Here is a 24,264-nt window from a genome sequence, read left to right as displayed (position 1 = left end):
CTGGAGAATCTCTCCATTTTTCCAATTCCTAACACAGTTACAGGCCTGATAAGGAGTTTTTATGTAATGTTATTAGTGTTAAAGTCATGTTTTCTTCAAAGCTTCGCAGCCATTTTGACACAGACTTGTTTACACTTGTGTAGTTTATATTGCCAAGTGGGTGATAGCTTACAGCTATCATTAATTTTCACACATCTCACACTTGTGATGACAACTGAGAGGATGACTGAATGGCTTTTCCACAACTCAGAATATGATATACTGTAATACACTGTATATAATATTAACATAAGATTGTTTAGACAGAACAATATTATAACCTCACTATTCAATCGTTATCAAAGATTGGGCTATACAGTAACTATGTTCAGGATCGAATCAAAATAGATATGTTTTTTTTTATATTACTGTCAAATGGTTTTCAAGAATGGTAAATGAAAAAAGTACTTTTGGAAAACAATGCTATGATGTCCAAGTGAAGCTGAACTTTGACCTTTTGATTAACTTGTGATTATAATCTGCGATATAAAATGTGAAATTTACAGTTAGCGTATGAATCTCCTGAATTATGGATAAAAAATGAAATTTGAGCTTTAAACAGCAAAATTTGATTCAATTTAATGGAATCCAGTTCAACTGTATCTATAAAGTACAAAATCATCAACCCTAGAGGCGACAACAGTGACATAAAGTGATATTGAAGCCCAACCGTTAGACAACTCGCTATAAGCAAGCACTTGGCAACAGCGGGAAGGAAAACCTCCTAATTAACAGGAAGAAACTCTGGCAGGAGCAGGCTCAGGGAGAAGGCACCATCTGCCATGACCAGTTGGGGATGAGGGAAGGGAGACTGGACAAAAGACACACCATGGAAGAGAGCCAGAGATTAAATGCAAAGTGGTGCATTTAATCTTTGTGTGGCATTTGATGCAGAACGCCTGATTATTCTGTAAATAGTTTGAAATGGTTATAATTTTTAGGTAAATACCTGCAAATAACTTTGTTTTTTGTGAAACTTGTGCATAGGTTTTTAAAATTTACAATTTATATTTGCATTTCAAGTTATGAAAATGATCCGTTAAACATTGTTGTGGTTGTTACAGTAAAAAATAGACGTTTTTTCTACTCTGATTTTATGTTTTTGTCTGATTTTGGAACAATTGTGTTAATACAGTATGTCAAAATGAAAATATAACTGTAAATTCAGAAATGTGAGGTTGTGCTGAAAAGATTGAGGCCAAACAAGCCAAGATAAATCGTTTTTAAAGGTGAAATGTAGAGGGAAAATCAAAAGCAGTCAAAAACAGCCAATTATATCCTGGACCCCAGAGGGTTAAACATTCTTTTGAAGTAACGTTTTCCTAGTAATTAGTTACTTTTATAGTATTGTAACTCAGTTACTAACTCAATTACTTTTTTGAAGAAGTAGCTGGTAACTATAACTAATTACTTTTTCAGAGTAACTTGCCCAACACTGCTCATTCATAGAATCTCCCACATCTAAACACTGATCTTTGATCACTTCTCTACTCCTTCCATACAGTTCTTTCAATAATAACTCATTTACTCCAGCAGGCACATTCATTTCCAGCTTTCTGTTATCTTCTTTCAGCTTTACGGTCTCCGTGTTCACACACAGTGTTAATATCCCCACCCCTAGCTGCATGGCACACAGCTTCCTCCCGGCCCTGTCAGCTTGGCCAGCCATGGCTGTGGCAACATGCATGGCACGCAGAAAGGTCAGGGTGGATTAGACCTTTTTGAGCAGCCGTAGCGCCTGCAGATGCACACTGTGAACTCCCGTCGGCCTTCCGGGCTCCTCTGTGACAGCAGGTGGCTTCGGGTCTGTGGGGGGGTTCCTCCGTGCCTGACTCCCACACTTGCGTATCAAACACCCACTTCAGCACACACGCACAAATCCTCATCCAACACCAACTCTGCTGCAACCTGAGGGAGAGTCAGCACCACTCCTTATGCGAGTGTTACATCATTTTTTCTGCTGCTGTGATTTTACAGTAATAGCCCGACTACTTCACTTGCTCTGTTCATGTTATTGCTGACCTCCATGCATCTTGTCTATGTGTGGGTGTTGCTATTTTTGAGATATCCATAACCTCTATTTCCAAAATGCCAACTAGAACGAACAGAAGAGGAGAGTGGAAAGTTTTGTACAACTTCAGGGTTTTGCTCTTGTCCTTTCTAACACATTCACTATACTAAAAAGCATTTCACTCAAAGACTTAACTGCAGAGATCTTTGGAAGTGGCACGACTGGATTCTGAAAGGATGAACACCACCAGCTGTCAGATCACGAACTGAAAAACAAACTATGAAAAAATACCAAAGCCATTTAACCACTTCTCTTGGGGTATCCTGTGGAGGATTCTTCAGAATTACAGGCCACTCAGTCACTGTACAACCAAAGCAAGAGCTTAGCTCATATTGCCATCAGTACTCTGGGGGTTGTCATGGATTCTGTTCATTTTAATTGTAATACTGTATATATAACTAAAATGTTACCTCCAGGTCCACCACCGACTCACTCACCTGCTCAGGCAGAGACGGAGGTTGAGGAGCCAGAGGCAACTGCTGCGCAGCCGGAGCCGGAGGGCAGCGCGAGGGAGAGACCTGCGCAGCCGGAGCCCGTGGACAGAGGGCTGGAGAGTCCTGCTCAGTTGGAGCTGGAGGTCAGTGTGAGGGAGGGACCTGCGCAGCCAAAGCCAGAGGTCGTGCCGGCCGGTCCAGCAGCGTCCACGCCAGAGGCCAGCGCACCGTCTGGACCTGCCTCATTCCCACCAGAGGCCCGTGCACGGTGGGGTCCGCCGGTTGCCACGCGGGCTGCCCCCGGACCCAACTCGTCACCACCACCGCTGGATCTGAACTAAAACATCCCTGCATGTCTCAGTTGGGCGATGGGGGTATGTGGCGGGGCATGGTCTGCAGTGCAGCTGCGAGGGAGGCGGACGCACCTGAGCTGCATCCACAATCACACCTCGCCGGCATAAATAAACTGTACTAGGTAGTGTCAATGTTGTTGCTGGTGTGTGCTCGGCTGTGAGCTGAAAAGCTGCAGCCGTCTGTGTGAAACAGCAGCCATAAATAAAATTTTATGCTGAAGAGCATGAAAATGCATTTGGGTCTGTCGCGGATCTTTCACAATTACATATTAGTTCATTTGGACAGGATGATAGAGAGTCTCTACTTTGGTGAGTTCCAGATTTCATCTATGCTTTTTGCAGATGATGTTGTTCTCTTGGCTTGGTTGTGAACTCTAGCTTGCACTGATGTGTAAAACAGCAGGAATGACAATCAGTACTTCCAAGTTCAAGATCATGGTTCTCAATGAGAAAACATTGGAGTGCTCCGTCTGCGTCTGGGACTAGTTACTACACCAGGTGGAGGAAATTAAGTATCTTCTTGTTCAAGAGTGAGGGGGGAGAAGAGTGCGATTGATAGGTACCAATCTGTTGCAGTGAAGAAAGAGCTGAGCATAAAAGTGCTGCTGTCAAACTGCGTTCCTACCTTCAACTTTGGCCACGAACTCTGGGTAGTGACCAAAACAATGAGGTCACGGATACTAGCAGTGGAATGAGTTTCCTCTAAAGGGTGGCTGGAGTGAGAAGCTCAGTCATTCAATACTGGGATTACCTGGAAGCTCTGTAATGGTTTGGAGTTGAATTTACTGTGATGATGGGAATTTGTCAAAATTGATGAAATTATGACAACAGAAAAATACCTGATGATCTGTACCTGAAGACCATTAAAAGAAGTTAGAAGAAAGCTTGCCTAAGAAAGCTCAGACTGGGATGAAGAATAAAGGTGGTCAAACCAAATTCTGACTTGTTCAATTCAGGCTTGTTCAAACTGTACAAAACCCAAACTTGTTGTTGCCTTAAATACTGTATTTCCACGTATGTTTGTCAAATATAAAGAAGTGAGGTAGAGCTCAGGACTTTTGCACAGTACTCTATCTTCTATCAAACTCTTCCTATGTGACGTGAACTTGTCAAAACAAACTGTCACATTAAGCTCTGGGTGAATGTGACGGGCATATACCAACAAACAAAGATTAAAAACCATTAATCACATTCCTACAAAATGCTAGTTTTTAACTGATGACAAATAACGACCTTTAATTGCTACTCTTATTTATGACCACAATACTTCACCAGTGTGCAAGATGAATGTAGTTGTGTGCACTTTTTTAAAGCAGACTCAGGAAGCAGCAGTGCAAAACTGAACTGATTTGTAATGCTTTGCTTTATATGTTTTAGGGTTAATTTATTTTTATTTTTCTAAATTGTTTAGAAAATACTTTCTCATTGTTTCATGTTCTTAAACAATTATGTTATTTAGGTAGATGCAATTTAATTATTTTCTTTTTTTCACTGCTGTAAGGACTTTCTCTTTCTCACTTTCCCTCAAATACCCTAAAAATGGAAAACATTTTCACAAGTTTTCTCTGTTTTGTATCGTTGTAAAGTGATTATCTCTGAGTATGCGATAGCTGGCCAGGCAAAGCAGCTCTCTGAGGACATTAGGTTTATTTTCTGACACCTAAAATGCTTTAAAGTCAGTCAATCATTAAAAGATGAGCAATCGAGGAACTGCATCTCTAGTTTTGATTAGCCACAATGATAAGCAGTGTTGTGGCTCAAAGTACTGTCACTGATTGTCAAAAACAATATAATTGGGACTAACAAGCCTTGTTATTCTGAAAAATACTGAACATTGCCATATGGCTACACTATGCTGTTATTCAGACAGAAAAGAAAAGTTCTCCAAACTCTGGTAGCTTCTGCATATATCTCTCTCTCTCTCTCCCTCTATACATACATATATATATATATATATATATATATATATATATATATATATATATATATATATATATATATATATACATATATATATATATATATACATATATATATATATACATATGTATATATATATACATATGTATATATATATATACATATGTATATATATATATATATATATATATATATATACATATGTATATATATACATATACATATGTATATATATACATATACATATGTATATATATACATATACATATGTATATATATACATATGTATATATATATATAATATATATATATATATATATACATATGTATATATATATATATATATACATATGTATATATATATATATATACATATGTATATATATATATATATACATATGTATATATATATATATATACATATGTATATATATATATATATATATACATATGTATATATATATATATATACATATGTATATATATACATATGTATATATACATATGTATATATATACATATGTATATATATATATATATATACATATGTATATATATATATATATATATATATATATATATAGATATATATATATATAGATATATATATATATATATATATAGATATATATGGTTGGTTATGACTTTTGAGGCTCTTATGAGAGCCTTAAAAGTCATGCGTCTGTGTGTAAGCAAGTATGTGTAAGTATGTGTTGGCAGCACCTACACCTCACCATGCGTTGGCATGGCTTGACAACATTTGAAACCTGCGTTAAAATACAACTAAAAATACTTCCCACCTTCTTCAGCCATAGGATGCATCAACAGGAGGATGAAATGAGGCTAAAATAATTTCTGCCTTTTTCCTTGCACATTACACCTTAAGCCGCCCCCACACCTCAGTCAGCATGCATCCATTCTTCTAGCCTGCTAATACAGAAAAGCAGCAACAAAAATGTCAATTAGGCAAAGAGGGGCCGAGAGGCTTTGACTGTGTCCTCTGGAAATTTACGTGCCATTGATTTCCTCTCTCCCCCACACCCCACCCCCTCTCCCAGTTCGCTGTTGTCTACTATTTGAAAGGCAGCAACACAAAACTCCACCTAGCAGGGATTTCATCGAATCCATCAGCGACCGGCAGTGAGAGGCCGGAAGACAAGAGACACCTGAACTAACACGCAGCACAGCTCCAGACACTTACTGAATGATCCACAATATAATACATCATTCACTCTGACAGTGGACACAGTTGGCCAGCCAATGCAAACAACCACAAAAACATGCTGAGGGGGAGGTTTAAGGCTGGCTGTGACACTGGGCCGTGAATTAATTGCCAGTAATTCAACCCTCACGCCATGTTTCAGCTGAAATAGAAAAAGAAAATAGTCTGAAAACCCTGAAAACCGTTTTCACTCAGTGTTTACTGCATATTTATGCATATGTCATTAATATGCTGTTCACTGTTAACAGGTTATTGAAATCAAAATGTAATACTGCAAATAATGAGTTGAACTGAAACAGAAATTATCAAACATGAATCGATTCATTTGACTTTTTTTCTTAACTTTACCAAAAAGTAATCTTACAATGTCTGACTGATCCAACTGATCTATGGGTGCTACCAATATATCAGCTAGTATTAGCTATTTGCAATTATATATTGGTATCATCATTTGTGACGGCAGCTAAATAAACATTTTAAATGTTTCTATTTAACACTTATGATTGTTGCTGTTGCATACTTTGTTCACCTGAGGGCACTCTGCAACTCCTCCGTTGGCAACGTACCTTTGCAATGCCACAAACACAACAACCAGCTGAGCCAAGCAGTTGGGCAAGAATGTAAACAAGTAATCCACAACTTGTTGTGACAGTGAAATTAGTTTATTTTTAGACTGCATGAGTAAGGACTCATAAACTACTAAATATAACAAATGAAAGGGAAATCTGTAAATGTGTAACATATATTGAATCTGACACGTGAAAGAAACACAAACAGAGAAGGCAACATCGCATCTGCGGAGAAATGAATGTAACATGTCAAAAAGCCAAAGAATGGCCATTTAGAATGAATATTTTTTTAAACGTATAGATGTAAATAATTGCTGTATGAGTGACATTGTTCATGCAAAGTTTCATTCAGATTTCTTGCCCGTTAAGGAGAAGATAGAGTACATACGTATGTATATGACAAACAGTTTAGTAAATATCTGTTTGTTTCTTTGAGAACAGAGGCTCTCTCTAAAACATGGGGCTTTTTTAAAGAATTATAAAATATAAAAATACAAAAAAAGTTCATTAACAACATCTGTACATCCTCACATGAAAATACCTATCAGTGTGATATTTCTCTCTTATATATTTCTCTCTGATATTTATCTCTTTTGTGTAAGATTTTGGAGATATTTTTACATTAGAGCTATTTGTGACAGTGACTGTATTATTTAACACTGTTGGTACTTCTGTCCATACTGTCTTTGAGCCGCTGTGACCATAATTTCCTCTGGGATTCATAAAGTATTCTGGTTCTGATTCGTAGGTGCACATTTAATTTATAAAACATCCAAAGATAACTTTGTTGAGCCTTCAAGAGCTGTTAAGAATGGTTACCAAAAAAAGCCACTAAACTGTGTGAGCATTTCAGTATGTTGTGTCAGTCCAAATGTTAACAAGAACAAAATGCCAAGAGAGGTGTGAAATGAAAAATTAATAGATGATTAAAATTCAGCTGCTGGTAGTTTAAATGCTGGTAATATTATTGTTATTCCTGGCATCTGAGCACTCGTGTGATTAAAGCCCGGCTTGGCAGACACATGTGTATGCATGTATACACTGAATGCAAAAAACACAAGTCGCACTTTGTTTTTTCACAAGCTCACAAGCAAGTGTCACAACAAGAGCAAAAATCAAACATAAATAATTAAATGTTGAAACACATAAAAACGAAGAATTGCACGAGTAAAACTTCAGTAGATATTATTTGTTCTTTTCATTCTACATTCAATTGATTACTCCGTACACTCGGGCCGAAATATAATTAACTGCTGGGAAATCAAGTGGAAAATCACCTTTAATGGACTTGAGGCCATATTGATATAACTGCACGATATCTGATGGGGGTAAGTGGCCGTGAAAAATACTCAGAATGAGCTCGATCTCATTATGAAACCTTAACCAGAAATCAGACTCTCTAATGTGCAGGAGAACATCAGTACAACAGCATTTTCTGTAGCCTCCTTGTGAGGAAAAGCTGGGAGATACGAGTTCTCCACCACTCTGAAAATCTGATGGCGGTACCTTTTAGCATGTTTAAAAATCCATGCAGCTCATGCTCAGTCATTATGCCCTAGAGCAGACACTCACTTTCTTCTGGGAAGAGGAACAACAAATCCTATCCCCAATATTCAAGATCTTTCCTCCTCTGTGCATCTCTTTAACCTAAAAAGATTCAAAATCTGCCAAAATACAACCTAATACCATCACAGAAGCAAGACGAGCTTAGATTTTGCTTCAATTTAGTCTTAGTGACCCCATCTACATCTGATTCCAACATATAACAATATAAACATTTGGTATTAATCATAATTCTTGGCTTTTCAACATATGTTTGATTTCATCAAATGTTTTGATGTTTTTATTTCTTTAAATAGTGCCCACACTGGACAGAATTCAATTACATTACAAGATCCAATTACAGCTCAAGCTGTGACCATCTCCAGAACTGGTTTGGCCAATGTCATCACATTTTACATTTACATGAATTAAATGCCTTCTTACCTTGTCCCGATAAGACGTGCAGACACAGACCGCCTGTTAATAGCAGGTGTAAATGGGGTCACAAACATTCACTGTGACTCATCTGTGCCCCCGAGCTTTAAACTCAACCAATCAGCAAACTGTGGGAAACAACTGACATAATAGCTTGATGAGTCATCATCTCGAGAGAACTTACAGTAATCTTGGAACTTGAAGTATAACACGAAGCCCGATTTTTGCTGTGTAATGACATCCCTTTCATTTAGATGTAAATGAATTGCGGAGCCACTAAAGCCCATGTGGCGAATCAAAAAACAATCATCAGTCATCTTCTGAATCATCTGAAAATAATGTGTTACACATCTGGTTCAAACTGACAGAAAACAAAGTCAAATTTGCCATCCCTGCAGTACAGACGGATCAGTACCGGGAAACATATCAGTCCCTTTAAATGTTTACTCATTTCAGCCACAAAAAGAAGAAGCCCACTCTCATATGAACCCGTCATCTCAAGATCACGCATTGAGACGAGGACTGCATTGCGAGGCAATCCTACAAGAACTATAAAAATTGAGCACTTAGGCCCTGTTTATTAATAAGAAAAAGCTCAAAAGCTTCTGTTAATTCACTGCATCTTGTACTTCAGCAACGATTTTTAACCCTGAAATCTAAAGAAGGCAAAAGTTTGACGAATAGTCCAAAAGGTTGTTTGAGAGGTGCACAATTCAGCCACAACATTAAAAGCACTGACAGGTAAAGTGAATAATAATATAAATCATCTTGTTACCATGGCACCTGTAAAGGGCTGAAATATATTAGGAAGAAACTGATCTATTAGATTTTGAAATGGATGTGTTGAACAGGAGGAGGGAAGCAAATGAGCAAAAGGGCCTGAGCACCTTTGACAAGAGGGAAATGTTTGGTCCTGGCATTAATGTGAATATTACATTCACATATCCCAAAACCAAAGCAACACCAGGACACGTGCACCTCGTAAAGTCAACTGTATTATCTTTAGCTCCATTCAACAATGCGTACTGCCACACTTTAAAAAAGTTTGAGGTTCAAGATGTTGCTTTGGCTTCCAAACGCCACCTCAACATGACTCTGGATGCCTTAAAGGATATGCTGCTAACATCTTGGTAATTAGTACATCAACACCACTGTAACAGGTCTAATGGAGAACATACCTTGATGGATCAGAGCAGCTTTGGAAGCTACACAATATTTAGAACGGTGGTTTTAATGTTGTTGGCCACTTTCAGGGCTCAATTGAGATTTCAGTTTGTGAGAATTCTAGGTATTTGCACCTCTAACAACTGTGACAGTGGTAGAAATGCCAAACCTTACCTCATCCACATTCTCAAAGGCATTGATGATGTCATAGGGCAGGCACGACAGCAGGTCGATGACGAACCAAGTCTTCAAATAGTTCATCCGAATGAGTTTGGGGTCGGAGATCACCTCTCCGCCGGGCCCCACGAAGGTGGTGTGGAAGTTTAGAACGATATCCACCAGGAAGATGACGTCGACTACGCTGTCTAGCACCAGCCAAACAATGTTGTTCTGCTTGGTCTTAAAAGAGACATTGTAGGGCACCATGATGGCCGTGTAGAAGGTGAGGATGAGGATAACCCAGTCCCAAGTGGTCTTGAAGGTGCAGTAGTGAAGTATTATGTGAGGTGGTGTCTTGGGAGCTTCCTGCTTGTACTGCGGGAGGATGTCAGAGTTTAGCTGCAAAACCTGGAGGTGGTTTTGGAGATGGAAACAGCAATATATGATTAGACTTCAGTTTAACACAAGTACTATTCTTCATTAAAAGCACCCTTAGTCAAAACAAAATACAACAGTAAATGTACAGTACAGGTAATGGGGAAAAACAGGTTAATGCTTTAGACATCTGTGGCTTTTGAATATTTAAGTGTACATTTTACTAATAACATCAATTAATAAGTGATTTTCCGGCTCTTGGGCATCTTTGTGTGTTAAAAACTTGTAAATATTTGACTGCCAGTTTTCTTTATGCAATTTATGCATTTCCAGCTTTTTTTAAAACTCTGAGAATGCATAAGGGTAAGTTTTTGTTTTGTTTTTATTTTCTCTGGGCTCTTAGTCAATTGTCTCTCAGAAACAAGTCATTTTTATCTGTTGTCTGTTTAAGAAATCCCTCCCTAAAAGCCCATTTTCCCTTCATTAGCCAATTCCTGGAATCCTGCTAAGGGCAGCCGGGTGAGCCATACTAACTGTACTGCTGGACCTGCTATTGCACGAAGTGAAAGACACTGGAAACATTAGGAAACCAGTTTCATATCAACATTGTAGCATTTATTGACATGAAATAAAGGAAAGCATAATGCTGCAGGTTTCCTTTGATACTGATTTGAATTAGCAGAATGTTTGTTGCAAGAGTTCCAGAGAAAGCTAAAATTCTCCTGGTTCTTTCTCCAGTGTGAGTCCAATTTATTAGTTCATTAGAGTAGTTTGTTTGTCCTGTCAAGCGAATTTCTAACTGTCAGCAATGTTTCTAACAGCAGTCCAAGAAAGACGGTTGCGCGTTTCTGTTTTTTACCAACTACATGCACTGTTTCCAAAAAGGAAACGCAGCACGGAGAGAAAGGGGGAAAGTGATTAAATTAGTGAAATAGATGAAAGAAAGCTCAACAAAAACTGTCCTTGTTTTGTTTTTGTTTATTAAGTCTAACGATCATCAACCCATGCTGCTCGGCACTGTGAAGGAAAAGTTTTTCCTCTCAGTTTTAATCTGTATTCATCACGTCTGTTCCTCTGTAAGGCTGTTGGTGACAGAATCGTATTATGAATACATTTTGGCTTGACGTGGGGAAGACACAGAAGGGGGACTGAAATTGGCAAGAACAAAAGGAGAGAGGGGGAGAGAGAATAGATGACCAAAAAATTAAAATAAAAACATTTTTTTTTAAAGAACGCATATTTTATTTCCTAGTGTGGTGATGATCACCCTTGCCAAGCTCAGCCACCTCTGCAGAACAGACTCCATTAAATCCAGCAGCTGCAGTTTGATTTCCTCTGCAGGCCACATGCAGATCACACATTAACCATTCGACTCATTATTTATACAAAATAATATTCTATTTGTGTTACAGAGCTACAGAGCTGTAATATATTCTGCCGCCGCAAACATAATGCATTAACAGGTTTCTGTATTCAGTGAAAGAAGCCTGTTAAATATACATGTTTAGTAGTAATACAGCTCTAATAGTAAAATTGCTGTTTTTATAGTTACTACCACTACAGCTCATGCAGCTCTTCCTATACCGTTACAATGCCAAATTTACTGCACTACAGGACATAAAACTGTTACACTAGTAGTAAAAGTAGTATGCTACTGTTATTACCAGCTAATTACTGTTAGTTCTGGTGTTTTTGTATTTGCAATGACTACAAGTAATAACCCTAAACTACTGATACTGCATGTCATCGTCATTTTCTCCTGACAAAACAGGACAGCGTGGCCTCAGTTAGCCCAAACTGTCATCAGACTGGGATTCAGTTTGATGCTAAATAACACGATGGATTGACAGAGCTGAGGCTCAACAGCAAGCTTCATAACATCAGAGCTCAGTCACTTATAATTCTCTTCATCAAAGCTGTCAATCAAGCTGGTCAAGAGCTGCACCACAGCTCAAAAATGAGGCTGCCAATTAACCCACAGAAGCATTGTGAGGAGAAAGAAAAAAAACACTCGCACACATCCCTGCTTACCCGTGTGACACTCAACAGCATCCTCGACAGACGCCAGCTGTGCCTTTCAGACTGCAGAGCAGATGGCTCACCTGCAGTGTCTGCTGAGCACCCTCAACACATTAAGCAACCCTGCAACCCATCCAGCACCAGGCCAGGAAAATGGCTAAGAGAGTGCATTAGCTTGTTATACCAGGTCTAACTTATTTCCTTTTCCAGTCCTTCCTACTTCTCTCCTAAACATTACTGCTCTTACATTCTCCCACATCTCCTTCTCTCACGCCATTCTTTCCTTCTTAAGTTGCTACTTCCACTTCTTTCTCGTCCCTCTCTTTGTAGTTCTTCACCTTTCTCATTTCACCTCTGTTTCATCTTTAGGCCACCTGAGTTGGTAACACCTTCACAGAAACCCTCACAACTGATTGCCTCATTCACTAAACTCAAACAAACTTTGATTAAAGGCATCACACCTTTCTCAAACATTCATGAATAAAACAGGTGGATGAAGACTGGGAAAATAAACCATCTTCTTCCCACCCTGCAATCCATTTTCTAACTTTATAGCACAATCATTTGAAGTGCTCGCACCACCCTATTCTGTCTCTCCACCTGTCCTGAATGGTGCCTGCAGTTCAGAGGAGCAGCAGGGAATGCATTACTTCCAGTGTCCAACAACAGCAGTTAAGGGGAGGGTGGTGTGCGTGTTTAGGGAAAGGTGAAGCCTGTGAATGTGTATGCATGTTTCTGACTGTAAATGTTGATGCTCTCTTTTAGTGAGCTTTGAGAATACGGTCAGAAGGAGGCTATAAATGTTTTAAGTGGGGATTTTTTTGGTGCACACAAAGCATTAATACAATTTAGATGGGGAAAAAAGCTTTGAGCAAGCTAATACTCAAATTATAACAACAGCTGCCTCAAAGTGCTTAACATTGTAAAGATACTACAATAATACAGAGCAGCCCCAACAATCAGGCAACCCCCTATGAGCAAGCACTTTGGCAACAGTGGGAAGGAAAAACTCCCTTTTAACAGGAAGAAACCTCCGGTAGAACCAGACTCAGGGAGGGGCGGGGCCATCTGCCGCGACCGGTTGGGGTGAGGGGAGGAAGACAGAACAAAAGACATGCTGTGGAAGAGAGCCAGAGATTAATAATAGCTCATAATTAAATACAGAGCAGTGTATAAACACATGGTGAGTGAAAAATGGTGAGAGAAGGAAAAACACTGAGTGCATCATGGGAAGCCACCAACAGCCTAACTTTATTGCTGCATAACTAAGGGTAGGTTCAGTGTCACCTGATCCAGCCCTAGCTACAAGCTTTGCCAAACAGGAAAGTCTTAAGCCCAATCTTAAAAGACATAGACATATGTCTCTCTCCTACATCAGGACATCCTGAATATAACAAAGTAATAAATTGATGAACACATGTCCCCTTCTTGGCCAGTTACAATGTCTCAAACACAAACACAAATTTAGATCACTCCATGAAGTCCTGTTGCACTTGTGCATCTTTGGGTCATAATCTGTGGTCTGGTTTTTATCACCAGTGATGATCCGTTACACAAAACCCAAATCAGTTTGATCTACAAGATGATTACCTTGAAGGGGTGATGTGCCAAAATTGGTTTGGGTCTTTTTGTTTTTATAGGTGGCATTGAGTAACTTTTTAATTGGACCTAGGATAGGTACCTGCAAAAAAACTGCAAAGACATTCTTCATATAATGTATGTGCTCACCTCAGCCAGTCTGGACTGTTTATGGCTGACTTCATGTTTGCCAATAGGCGCCAGTTGCTGTAGCGTGTTGCGGTTGTTGGTGAGTGCACGTGTGAGCCGTGCAAATTTGGTCCATCCTGCAAAAATGAGAAGTCAATTATTGCCAAAATCACAGTCATTACACTTTAACCGATCATAGGAATCTATGTCAGCTGATACTTTATGAGCTACACAAACACAATCAGACCCCAGGCAGCTGTATGTTACCACTGCCCATGCAGTTTCCCTGCTCAAGACTCACAGCAGTTCATCAGATTTTCACAAAATGTTGTCTACTGAATCATCGTGCTTTCATTGCAAAGCAACACAGTTTGCTTTAGGAGGTCACAGCCATGGATTAAGTAACAGGACTTTCACCTACTACAGTCGTAATTCCAATATTTTTCAAACCACTAACACTTTGTTCATGCCAACTGTACTCTTAATTAAAACTGAAGCTACTTCGTTAGGATTATGAAAAGATCGAGGTAGCATTTAAGCACCTGTTTGATAACTTCAGCCTGTGGGGAGCCTCACTCACACAAAACCCTTCCTAGTAAAATACAATATTTGTCTTCATGTAAACAAAAAGATGGCATTTTGTCTCCATTTCACTAATTCATGTAAACATAGCACAAAACCCACAGCCATCCAGGGTGCCCTGACCACACAGACACAGGAGTATAAAAGGAATAACTCAAAATTTTGCATATTTTTGTCTTGTGAAAAAGCAAAGGCTTAGGGAACCTGCTGTCTGTATGTACTAGTCAACCAGACATTATTCCTAGGAAAATTCCTAGTAATTTGATATTTATTCACACCATGATCTGTGGTCGACCGCATGCAACACGATGAGATCTGTACACCCTGATAGTCGTGAAAATCAGTGTTTAAATGGCAGAACTGAACTGTCATTGTAAATTGTTCCATTTCAATATTAAAAGAATAAAGTGTAGAGAAGAACCGTCCATAACCAAACAAACACAGAAAACTATGCTGAAGATGCATCTCACACATCTGGAACAAACCATGTTAATAGTCCATCCCATGTTTGCCAATCGGTATTGTTTTGGTCTTTTAAACTGAAGCCTTTCCTCCTATCTCTGACTTCCATGTGAAAAAGTTGAAAAACAAGGATTATGATGAACGAACACTTCATGAGCCCTCTGAGGCCTCGTGTTTGTGCGTCTTTATCATTTTTTTTTAAACATGGTCATAAGAAATATTCCAATAAATAAAGATACTAATAGCTGCAGTTTCTTTGGAAAATGTAATTATTAACTAAAAACAGATTCATATAAAAGTTTGTAAGTCTACCTTAAAAATACAGCCTTGTCAGCAGAGGTCATTTCAGTAATGTTGGCCACACCTTTCTCAGTGCGAGCAAACACAGTTTTGGAGGTCAGGTGCTTCCTGCTCTATTGCTCTAAAAATAAAATCAAATATTTCAAAGAGAAAAGGGTCACACAACAGGGGCACATCACTTACAGTAGTCACACGTCGTGATCGACCCGGCCCTTTGAAGAAAACATTACGAATAAAAAGCAGACTTTGAAATGGCTTTTAACCCTCAGGCCTCCAGCTATGTGAAAATCCTCCTTTCATTCTCTGTTAGAACGGAGAGAAACTCAGGCGCTCACTTCTTTGTGCAGCGGCGTAGAAAAGCCTGAGACAATGCTGTGCTGATGTCAATACAGGATGAATATCAACACAACATCCAATTTATTCTGAGCGCCGAAACCCAATCACTCAGCTTCCCTCGAGCAAAACTGCTGCTGCAGCTATTGTAAAACTTACTGTACGGCTTCAGTTTCTAAGGCTTCTTTTCTTTTTCTACACATTTTTAAAGTTGGTGTTGCACAACCGCAGAAAATGAGCTGTACTTTTTAGCTAACATGAATATTTTAAAGTATATTTTCTTCAGGGAAAATGCTGCAGCATATGCACACTAGCATTGATTGTGTAACTCACTGTATATTATACTGTATTTTGTTGGCTGTTGATCGATTTCATTTGTTCGTCATAATCCCTGCAGTTTATTCCTATGTTTTCTACCTCATATTCTACATCAGTGCACTTTAATATTACCTGTATACTTCCTATGCTTATGCTGTAATATTACCTATTACCTTTTAACAACTACAGCTAATACATTTGAAGATTCTAATTTCATATTTACACAAAAATACATGTAAACCCACGAAACATCCTGCGGCTCAGGTGGAAGAGTGGGTCGGCTACCGATCGGAAGGTCGGTGAATCAATCCCTGGCTTCTCCAGTTTGTATGCTGAAGTATCCGTGGGCAAGATACAGAAAAAGGTACAAAGTTCCTCCCTGCATCCATCAGAATATAAGTTCATGTCTGAATTTTGCTATATGAACAACTTGTCACATCCTCAACAGAAAAAGTGCTTTACCTGTCCATTTAACAAATTCACATCCCATCTCAAAAAGCTTAATTTGTTATCTTTGGGGGGTTTTTTTAAAAAGGGCGTCGTTTTTTCTTTCTTCAAACTTTGGACTGTTAACAATGACAGTGTTAAATTACAAATAACTCATTATTATTATTAATATTATTCCTATATTTCATTCACAAGAACACAGCTGTGCTCACTTGTGTACATGTAAACAGATATTGCTGTGTAAACAACATTCTGTCCATAGGTGTGTTGAAATGGTTGCAGCAGAGTACAACAAATATGACACACGGAGCAATTGAGAAGTGATGAATAAATACAGCCCCAGAGCCTACAGGTGGATGCTGGCTGGGGGAGGGGGTTAAAGCAGCATGCAGTGATGCTGAGCAGTAGCAGCTGTCAGAGGTAAAGCTGGGAAATTATGAACATAAATATACTGTCAAAATGAAAGGTGCGTTTGAGATACAGTAAGGCAACCAGTTTGGGACAAATTACTGTGTAGGACACAATGCCGCTCGAGTTGATTTGGTCCATAACTGCCATTTGTGGTCGATAATAAAAACAGAATATTCTGAGACTCCTAGTTGGTCTCTCTACTGACATCACTGCACAATTGAGACAGGATATCAGCCACAAAAAAAAAACACAGCAAACCCTAATAACTTCAACAAGCAAGGAGAGAGCAGAGGCCCTCAATGCAGACCCACATTAATGTAGTACTACTAATGCATTATAGCACTAAAAACCTTCCTCCTCAGATTTTTTAAGGACACACTGCACACAATGCTGAGATATAACAAGTTTTTAACTAATAAGAAATCACATAGATGTGTTATCTTTTGGCATTTTTGTAGATTCAGCTGAAGAAACTGGAACATATAAAATGTTTTTGATAGAGGCTGCAAGTAATTAATTCAGCAAATTTAATGTTTGGACAACACTGATCATCCTTGAGTTGGGTGCCTTTTAATACTTGAATGGCTCATAATAATAATAATAATAATAATAATAATAATAATAATAACATTAAACATTCTTCTGAAAAAGACTGACTAGACTGAAAATGCATGAAAAAGCGGCAAAATATCCAAAGAAAAACAATGATTACGTTGGCTAACAAGCTGCTAACAAGATAAATTAGATCATTACTAATAAAAATCTTGCTGCCTATGCTTTTCAAGTAGTTTTAATTTACTATGAAGCTGACCACTAGGAGCTGCGATCGAGGCTTACACTAACTAAGCATCCTTTTCACTCATGATTGTAATATTATTAAAAAATTGACATAAGACAGTAAATTAATAGTCCACAACTAACTCTCTTAAACAGGGAAATCCATCATGACACGTGATATTTTGTGAAAGCTGAACTATTTCTAACACTTAAATCTTGTATATCAATTTATGTTAGAAACCGTGACAAAGAATAGTTTGACTGTAGCGCCTTTCCTTTGTGATGTAATTCTTATCATTTTCATATCATTCTTAAGACTTTTTTTCTGTGCTGCCTATAACAGCTGAATAGTTCATTGTAAAATGTGCGTGCATTACAAAGCAGCACAACGCATTAACAGAAAAACAGCAAGCTGCTGGCAGAGAAAACGATCCAATGTGCTTCTTTTCATACCCAGAAACACTTTCATCACGAAGCAAAATGGAAGAATTTGTCTTGCTGGCATTCACGTAAATACATACTGACAGCCCACAGGCTTCCACTGTACATTGTGGCAAAAAAAGGACAAAAGGCTCTCACAGAGAGCATGAAAGGAAACTGCAGGACAAGTAAATAAGCGGTCTTTTTCACGGTTAATAGTGCTGCGTCTGCCTATGTTTCATAAGAATGCAGCAACCATGTGATTTATCAGACTTGAAATGGAAATTGAAAAAAAAAGAAAAAGGCATTCAGCTAAAAATAACCCAGGAGCGGAACTAGTGCACGCACCAAACAAAGTAGATTCTGAGATTAGATTTTGGTTGAAAATACTACACACAGCGAACTGCAGTGCATGACATATACCTTTATAAACAGCACATGTAGGACACATGACTTATAGATAGATAGATAGATAGATAGATAGATAGATAGATAGATAGATAGATAGATAGAATTTATTTCGAACATGCAAATATAATTGAAATAACAACAGAAAAAAAACAAAAAACAAAACTTAAAAATCATCAAGTTTTCATGTATATATCTATGTCTACAGAATGCGTGTGCTCGAAAAGGAGTAGGATGAAGTTTACACTTTTCTTGTTCCTACCCCCTTATTTCAAATTTCATTGCTTACTTATATACATGCAGTGCAAAAGTACATCATTCTTTCTCATTTTGTAATACCTGGAAGCGCAGGTGAAAAAAGATGACCTGTAAGAGGTGAGATATATAGGTCACAACAGATGTGGCTCTTGCCACATCTGGAGGTCAGAGACAGTTTTAAAGATGGATTACAATTAACTAACTTGGATAGTGAGGCAGAGTCTCGGACCCGACCACACAGTTTGCACGTTTTGACCCCTTTTATTCAGCTGTTCGTGCCTTCAATACATGACCGCAGCTTTTCAGCTGCCAGCCACACACACAACCCCAACTCTGGTCCCGGTACATTCTTTTATAGGGGAGACGTAATTGGCTGATGGAGCTCCGGTGTGTCTCAGCCTCCCCTGCAGCTGAGCCCCAAGCTACACCCTGCCACAGATAGATTTCCAACAAATTTAATGAAATCTATGCATTTTTAAAACACAATGAAGAACAATTCAATTAAGTGTCTTCCACATTCTCAAATATTGTATTTCTTTAAAAAAGTCACCATTTAAAAAGACTTCCATTTTTCTCAATACACAGGACTGTAATTTCCACAGCACAAAACCACTTTGAGTAAAGGTAACTGTTACTGGTCAAGCTAAATCAAACTATTGGTTTAAAAAACTGAAGGATTACACTTAGTGCCTGAGGCACTTGTGTTCCTGCCACAGTACTCGTCACTCATTGTGATCAGCCGTCAGCCTGAAATGTTGTCTCGCCTGAGGCTGAGGTAACAGCACTTTGTGAAGCACTTACAGGTGCTGACAAAGCAAAGCAGTCAACACAGCCACTCTACCATAAAACAACAACAACACAGTGAGCATTATTTTTTAATAGTTCTGCTTTCCTGTGTTTTCTTTTCCTCTTTTTTTTCTTACTGCTCCACTCAGTGGATGTTACTGAGATGAATAAGCACTGACCAGCTGTCTCACCTTGATAACCACTATCAGCCATGTGCACAGAAAACTGGCCCGATCCAGATGTTTTAGGTTCATGGGAGAAGCACCATTTAAAGCTCAGTTTAAGTGGAAAAGTAAAGGAAAGAATGCAAATCTCTTCTCAAATGCAGAAACATCCAGGTTTTAGACCAATAAATGTGTATAAATGGTTTATTTTTAGGTGAAACAGGGACACAGTGTCAAGAAAGCACACAATGAATTTGAAATCCCCTGTTAGATTTTTTACTGCAATCTCTCCCACTCTGATGACGCTGACATGCTGTGGCGTGCCGCGCTGTGGGAGAAGCCGGAGACGGAGCCCAGAGTGAATTTTAGTCTGCAGCACGAGCCAACTCTGCCAACGCCTGCAGCAGCGAATCTCCCTTCCCTACAAACGGCCTCTCCCACCCCCCTTATCACCAGGCGGGCTAAACTGCTGAACCCAGTACGCCCCTACGTGCTCTGTGGCACAGCAGGCAAAGGCTGCATCCTCACTGTGGCCTCTAATGAGCTGTACTGTACTGAAATACACCACAGTGCACTAGCTGGTCTGAAGTTGGAGTATGCCAGTCAAACCACCACCTGCGAGGTGCAGCTTTGTTACCAAGGAGATTTTTTTTTAAAAGGTCAAACTATAAGCACTTACATGAATGTCTATAACAAGAAGCCATATCTTTAATAGTCCATTCCTTTTTAACATTACGTTTAATTTCATGTTGAAATGTCAGAAATTAAAAGAATCAGAGTATTAAAAGCAAAGCTGTTTTCTGCTCAAACCAACTGTTTACATCAGCTTGAACTTAAATTAACTGTAAATCAATTTTAAGTAAATTAGTCTTGTGTTTTATACACACAAACCATTTCTTTTGACTTTTTATGAACTATGACTCTGAAAAACTTTTAATATAACATCCAAAACTGACAAATGCATTTTCTTTAGTGGCAGTAAATATGCACTCACCGACTACTTTATCATCAGGTACACTTGTTCAACTGCTTGTTAACACAACTAAATGTTAATATCTCTTCCTTTTCTCTTTTTAAGTCTAGACTCAAAACTCACCTGTTCAAAATAGCTTATCCCACATAACCTTTTCCATTCTGCTAGTTTAACTCTGTTTTATGTTTTATGATTTTGCAGATTGCCTGCTTTTATGCATGTTTTCTAATTTTCTGCTGTGTGCAGTAACCTTGAGTGTTCTGAAAGGCGCTTTTAAATAAAGAAATGTATTAGCCAATCACCTGGCAGCAGGTAACAAGTATCAGTATGGGGAAGAAATATGACTTAAGTAACTTTGAATGTAGCATGGTTGTTTGTACCAGGCAGGCTGGTTTGAGAAGCTGCTGATCAACTCAGATTTTCCTGCACAACCATCTGCAGGGTTAACATAGGATGGCGTACAGGAAAAGTGAAACTATCCAGTGCAGATCCAAAATGGATAAAGATCATAGATTCAGACCAGATCAGGCTCTGATCTATTTCCGATGAGATAATTTCCCAGCTGTTCCCATTCAGGTGAATCAAGGCGGGCTTATTGTCTGTATTCCCGATTAAAACCCGTAAATAGGTCATCTCGCCAAAGCTATAATGAAATATCTCAAACCTAGCTGATCAACATGTACAGTAGACAGCACTATAAAAGCTTAGACGTGTCTTAAAAAACTTGGAAAGCTGCATTTTTTGAGTTAAATGTGAAACAGTTACTACTGACTGTATGACATCTATCAGCTATCAGTAAAGGCTGATAATAGATCAGATTAAAAGTGTTTAAAATGGGAAACAAAGCATAGTTTTTCTGTAAATCTAAAGAATTTTTATCCAGTAATGAAAGAAATTATTAAATCTTCTAACATTAAAACTCAGACTGTTACAGCACATAGGTAAATTAAATGCTGATTGAACTTCATTTAAAAAAATGAAGTGGCCATAAACTGTTACATGTCTGATGTGTCAATCAGTGTTTTTATCTTCAGCTTCTGTCACCTACATTTTTCCTTTGTTAGCTTGCAGCTGAATTATTAGATGGAAACACAAACTGTGACGTCAAATTAAGATTGCAGCTTTAGCTAATGAAAATTCACGTTAGGTAAGGTAAATGTTGACCATGGAGAGCATGAAAAATGTAAATATTTGTATGCAACTTTTTTTTCTGTGTTTGATGATGACAGAGTAAACTAAACTTTCCCCTTTTTTATTTTTATTTCCTTAAATCAATATCCTGGGCCTTACTGGCACACGTTCATATTCAGCACTGGTACAATTTACCCATAATAATAACTCGTGTTATTACAGCTCCACTGACGAGGAGTGTTTTTTCTCTATGCATGCATGTGGTTAACTCAAGATGATCATACTATTGAACATACTACTATCTATCTATTGAACTCACTCGGATCAGCCTTGTTTTTTTAAAGGGAACTCGGTTTATGGCTAGACTCAGAGTTTGATGAACCCTGGTTGAATAATGTTACACCATAACTGAGGGAATAACTCAGTCATTTGGTGCCACAGGTTTTTCAGATTCTACAAAGCTTTGGGGTTATTAATATGTAACAACTCTAATGTTTGTGAGAATACTTTAATACAACATTTTTAGAGCTTCTCTACAGCATCATTACTGTATAAGGTGCTAGCCTAATCACAGACACAAAATTACTTCAACTTGCATAAGCTAAGTATACTCATGCTGCATAAAACTTGATGCCTCACTTTGTCAAAATATTAAGCAAAGTTTGTCACACTGTCAGAGGCAGCAGCCACAGCTAAATCACAAAGATGTCAACATGCTAATGTGACAAATAGATCCACTAAGGCTCCAACTGTATGTTCAGGACATGTTTTTCATGTCGCTGAGAACACATTAAATTAATTAATTAAAAGAAACACACATGAGAACAGCGTGGAAATCTCTGCAGCAGGGAGAGGAGGCAGGAGTGCATCAGTGCATGTGTGCGCACATGTTTACATGCCTGTATATCAATGAGCAGGAGGGGGAAGGGTGCAGGATCCTTGTAAAAAGGGAAAACACACCAGAATGGCAGCACCAGAACTGACTCCCAAGGCGGGGAGCTGACACTGTACATCAGTCAGGGCGCGGAGGATAACACCGGTACCCACTCCTCCAGTGACTCCTGACAACATCACAACCTTGTCAAACACAACCTGACAGCTTTGCAGGGAAACTGCAGGGAGACTTGACATGTTCCTTTTTTTTCGCATTCAGCTTGGGATGAAAAACAAAAGAAAGGAAAAAGGTTTGTAGCAAGTACTAATCTTCTGAGACTTCTCAGCGTGAGCGAAAGGACAGAGGAGAGTGAGTCAAAGGGAGCAGAAGGATGAGGTGGATGACAATTGAGACTAATTAGCTAATTGGAACTTAACACAAAGTGTGGCCCAGACTAACAGAAATCACATTAACTTGGAGATAATAAGACAGATAAATTTTGCCTGACGATGGCACATACCAATAAGTCAACAGATCACCAACGATATCAGGGATTTCCTGAGGGTAATGTAAATTTGAGTATCCATTTTCACAGCCATCCACTGAGGCAAAGAACAAGTGTCAACGTCATGAGGGCCCCAGGGGAAAAAACCTCTAAAGCTGCAGTTTGAAGCAAAAGTGGTGGACCAGTCAACCAACTGGTATTGCAATGCAGTGTGCCAGCATGGATCAAGAGAATAATGGGCATAATTAAACAGAGAATGTAACGGAGATAGCAATCAGTAAATATCAGAGAGAATTCAATGAAAGGCGAAGACGATGACTGAGCAAAACAGAAAAAGAGAGAAAATGATGATAAACAAAACAGGTGTTCAAAGAAAAAGAACGCCAAAGAACGAGGAGGAAAAGCTAAGAAACTAGGAGAAGGAAGAGAAAGTCAGTACCATAAATGACGGGCAAGAAAAGGTAGAGAATGATAAAGAAAAGTTAAAGAAGAAGGTGAAGGAAATTTAGAGAAACTTCAAGTAATAAAAGGAAAAGAATAAAGTGTAGGAGTGTAAATATACAGAAGGAGATGGAGAGAAAGAAAGAAAAAAGCTGTTGAACGACAAGGATGAAGAAAGCTAATTACACGTCCGATCACAAGCCAAGTGGCATTAGATTGCATTGGAGCATCCAGCCATGTATTAATTTCTTTTGCTCTCAGACATTTTGTCACATGTCATGCCCTGCACTGCTCTGCTGTTATTCTTCATAGTGTGTTGCTATCTAACAAACCAGAAACACAACATAATCTTTTCAAGTGGTTCAGAGCACCAAGCTGATCATCATCTGCACTGGGGAGCGTCGGGTTTTCAAATCTATCAGGACTTTGAGTCCTCCGTCGTCCTCCACACAAAACTAATCTTCAACAAAAGGAGAGAAACATTTGTGAAACACCCACCTTTAGTAGTTTCATCTTCGATGGGCTGCTTGAAGAGGGTAATGTCCTTAAAAGTGCAGAGGAACAGCACCACCTTGTCATTCTCATTCCTGATGGGAGCCACTTGCATGTAGAACCAAACAGGACTTCCTGCGACAAAACATCATCAAATCTTAGAGTACCTGTGT

General features: G+C 38.7%; 1 protein-coding gene across 3 annotated transcripts in view; it reads right to left on the bottom strand.

Moving 5' to 3' along the window:
- Positions 1-24,264, bottom strand: part of kcnh5b (potassium voltage-gated channel, subfamily H (eag-related), member 5b) — a 199,710-nt gene that overhangs the window by 158,829 nt on the left and 16,617 nt on the right. For 2 of the 3 annotated variants that reach the window (XM_003451194.5, XM_025901103.1), the window contains exons 4-6: positions 24,098-24,226; positions 14,031-14,146; positions 9,924-10,316 (exon numbers count right to left, since the gene is read on the bottom strand). In XM_003451194.5, coding sequence (XP_003451242.1) covers positions 9,924-10,316; positions 14,031-14,146; positions 24,098-24,226 — 638 coding nt within the window. The remainder of the gene's footprint in view (positions 1-9,923; positions 10,317-14,030; positions 14,147-24,097; positions 24,227-24,264) is intronic. The other variant, XM_025901102.1, reaches the window with a different exon arrangement.

The sequence above is a fragment of the Oreochromis niloticus genome, linkage group LG19 (genome assembly GCF_001858045.2).
Source record: "Oreochromis niloticus isolate F11D_XX linkage group LG19, O_niloticus_UMD_NMBU, whole genome shotgun sequence".
In the NCBI taxonomy this organism is placed as follows: domain Eukaryota; kingdom Metazoa; phylum Chordata; class Actinopteri; order Cichliformes; family Cichlidae; genus Oreochromis; species Oreochromis niloticus.
The sequence above is the reverse complement of the archived record's forward strand: the minus strand, read 5'-3'. Positions and strand labels throughout refer to the sequence as shown.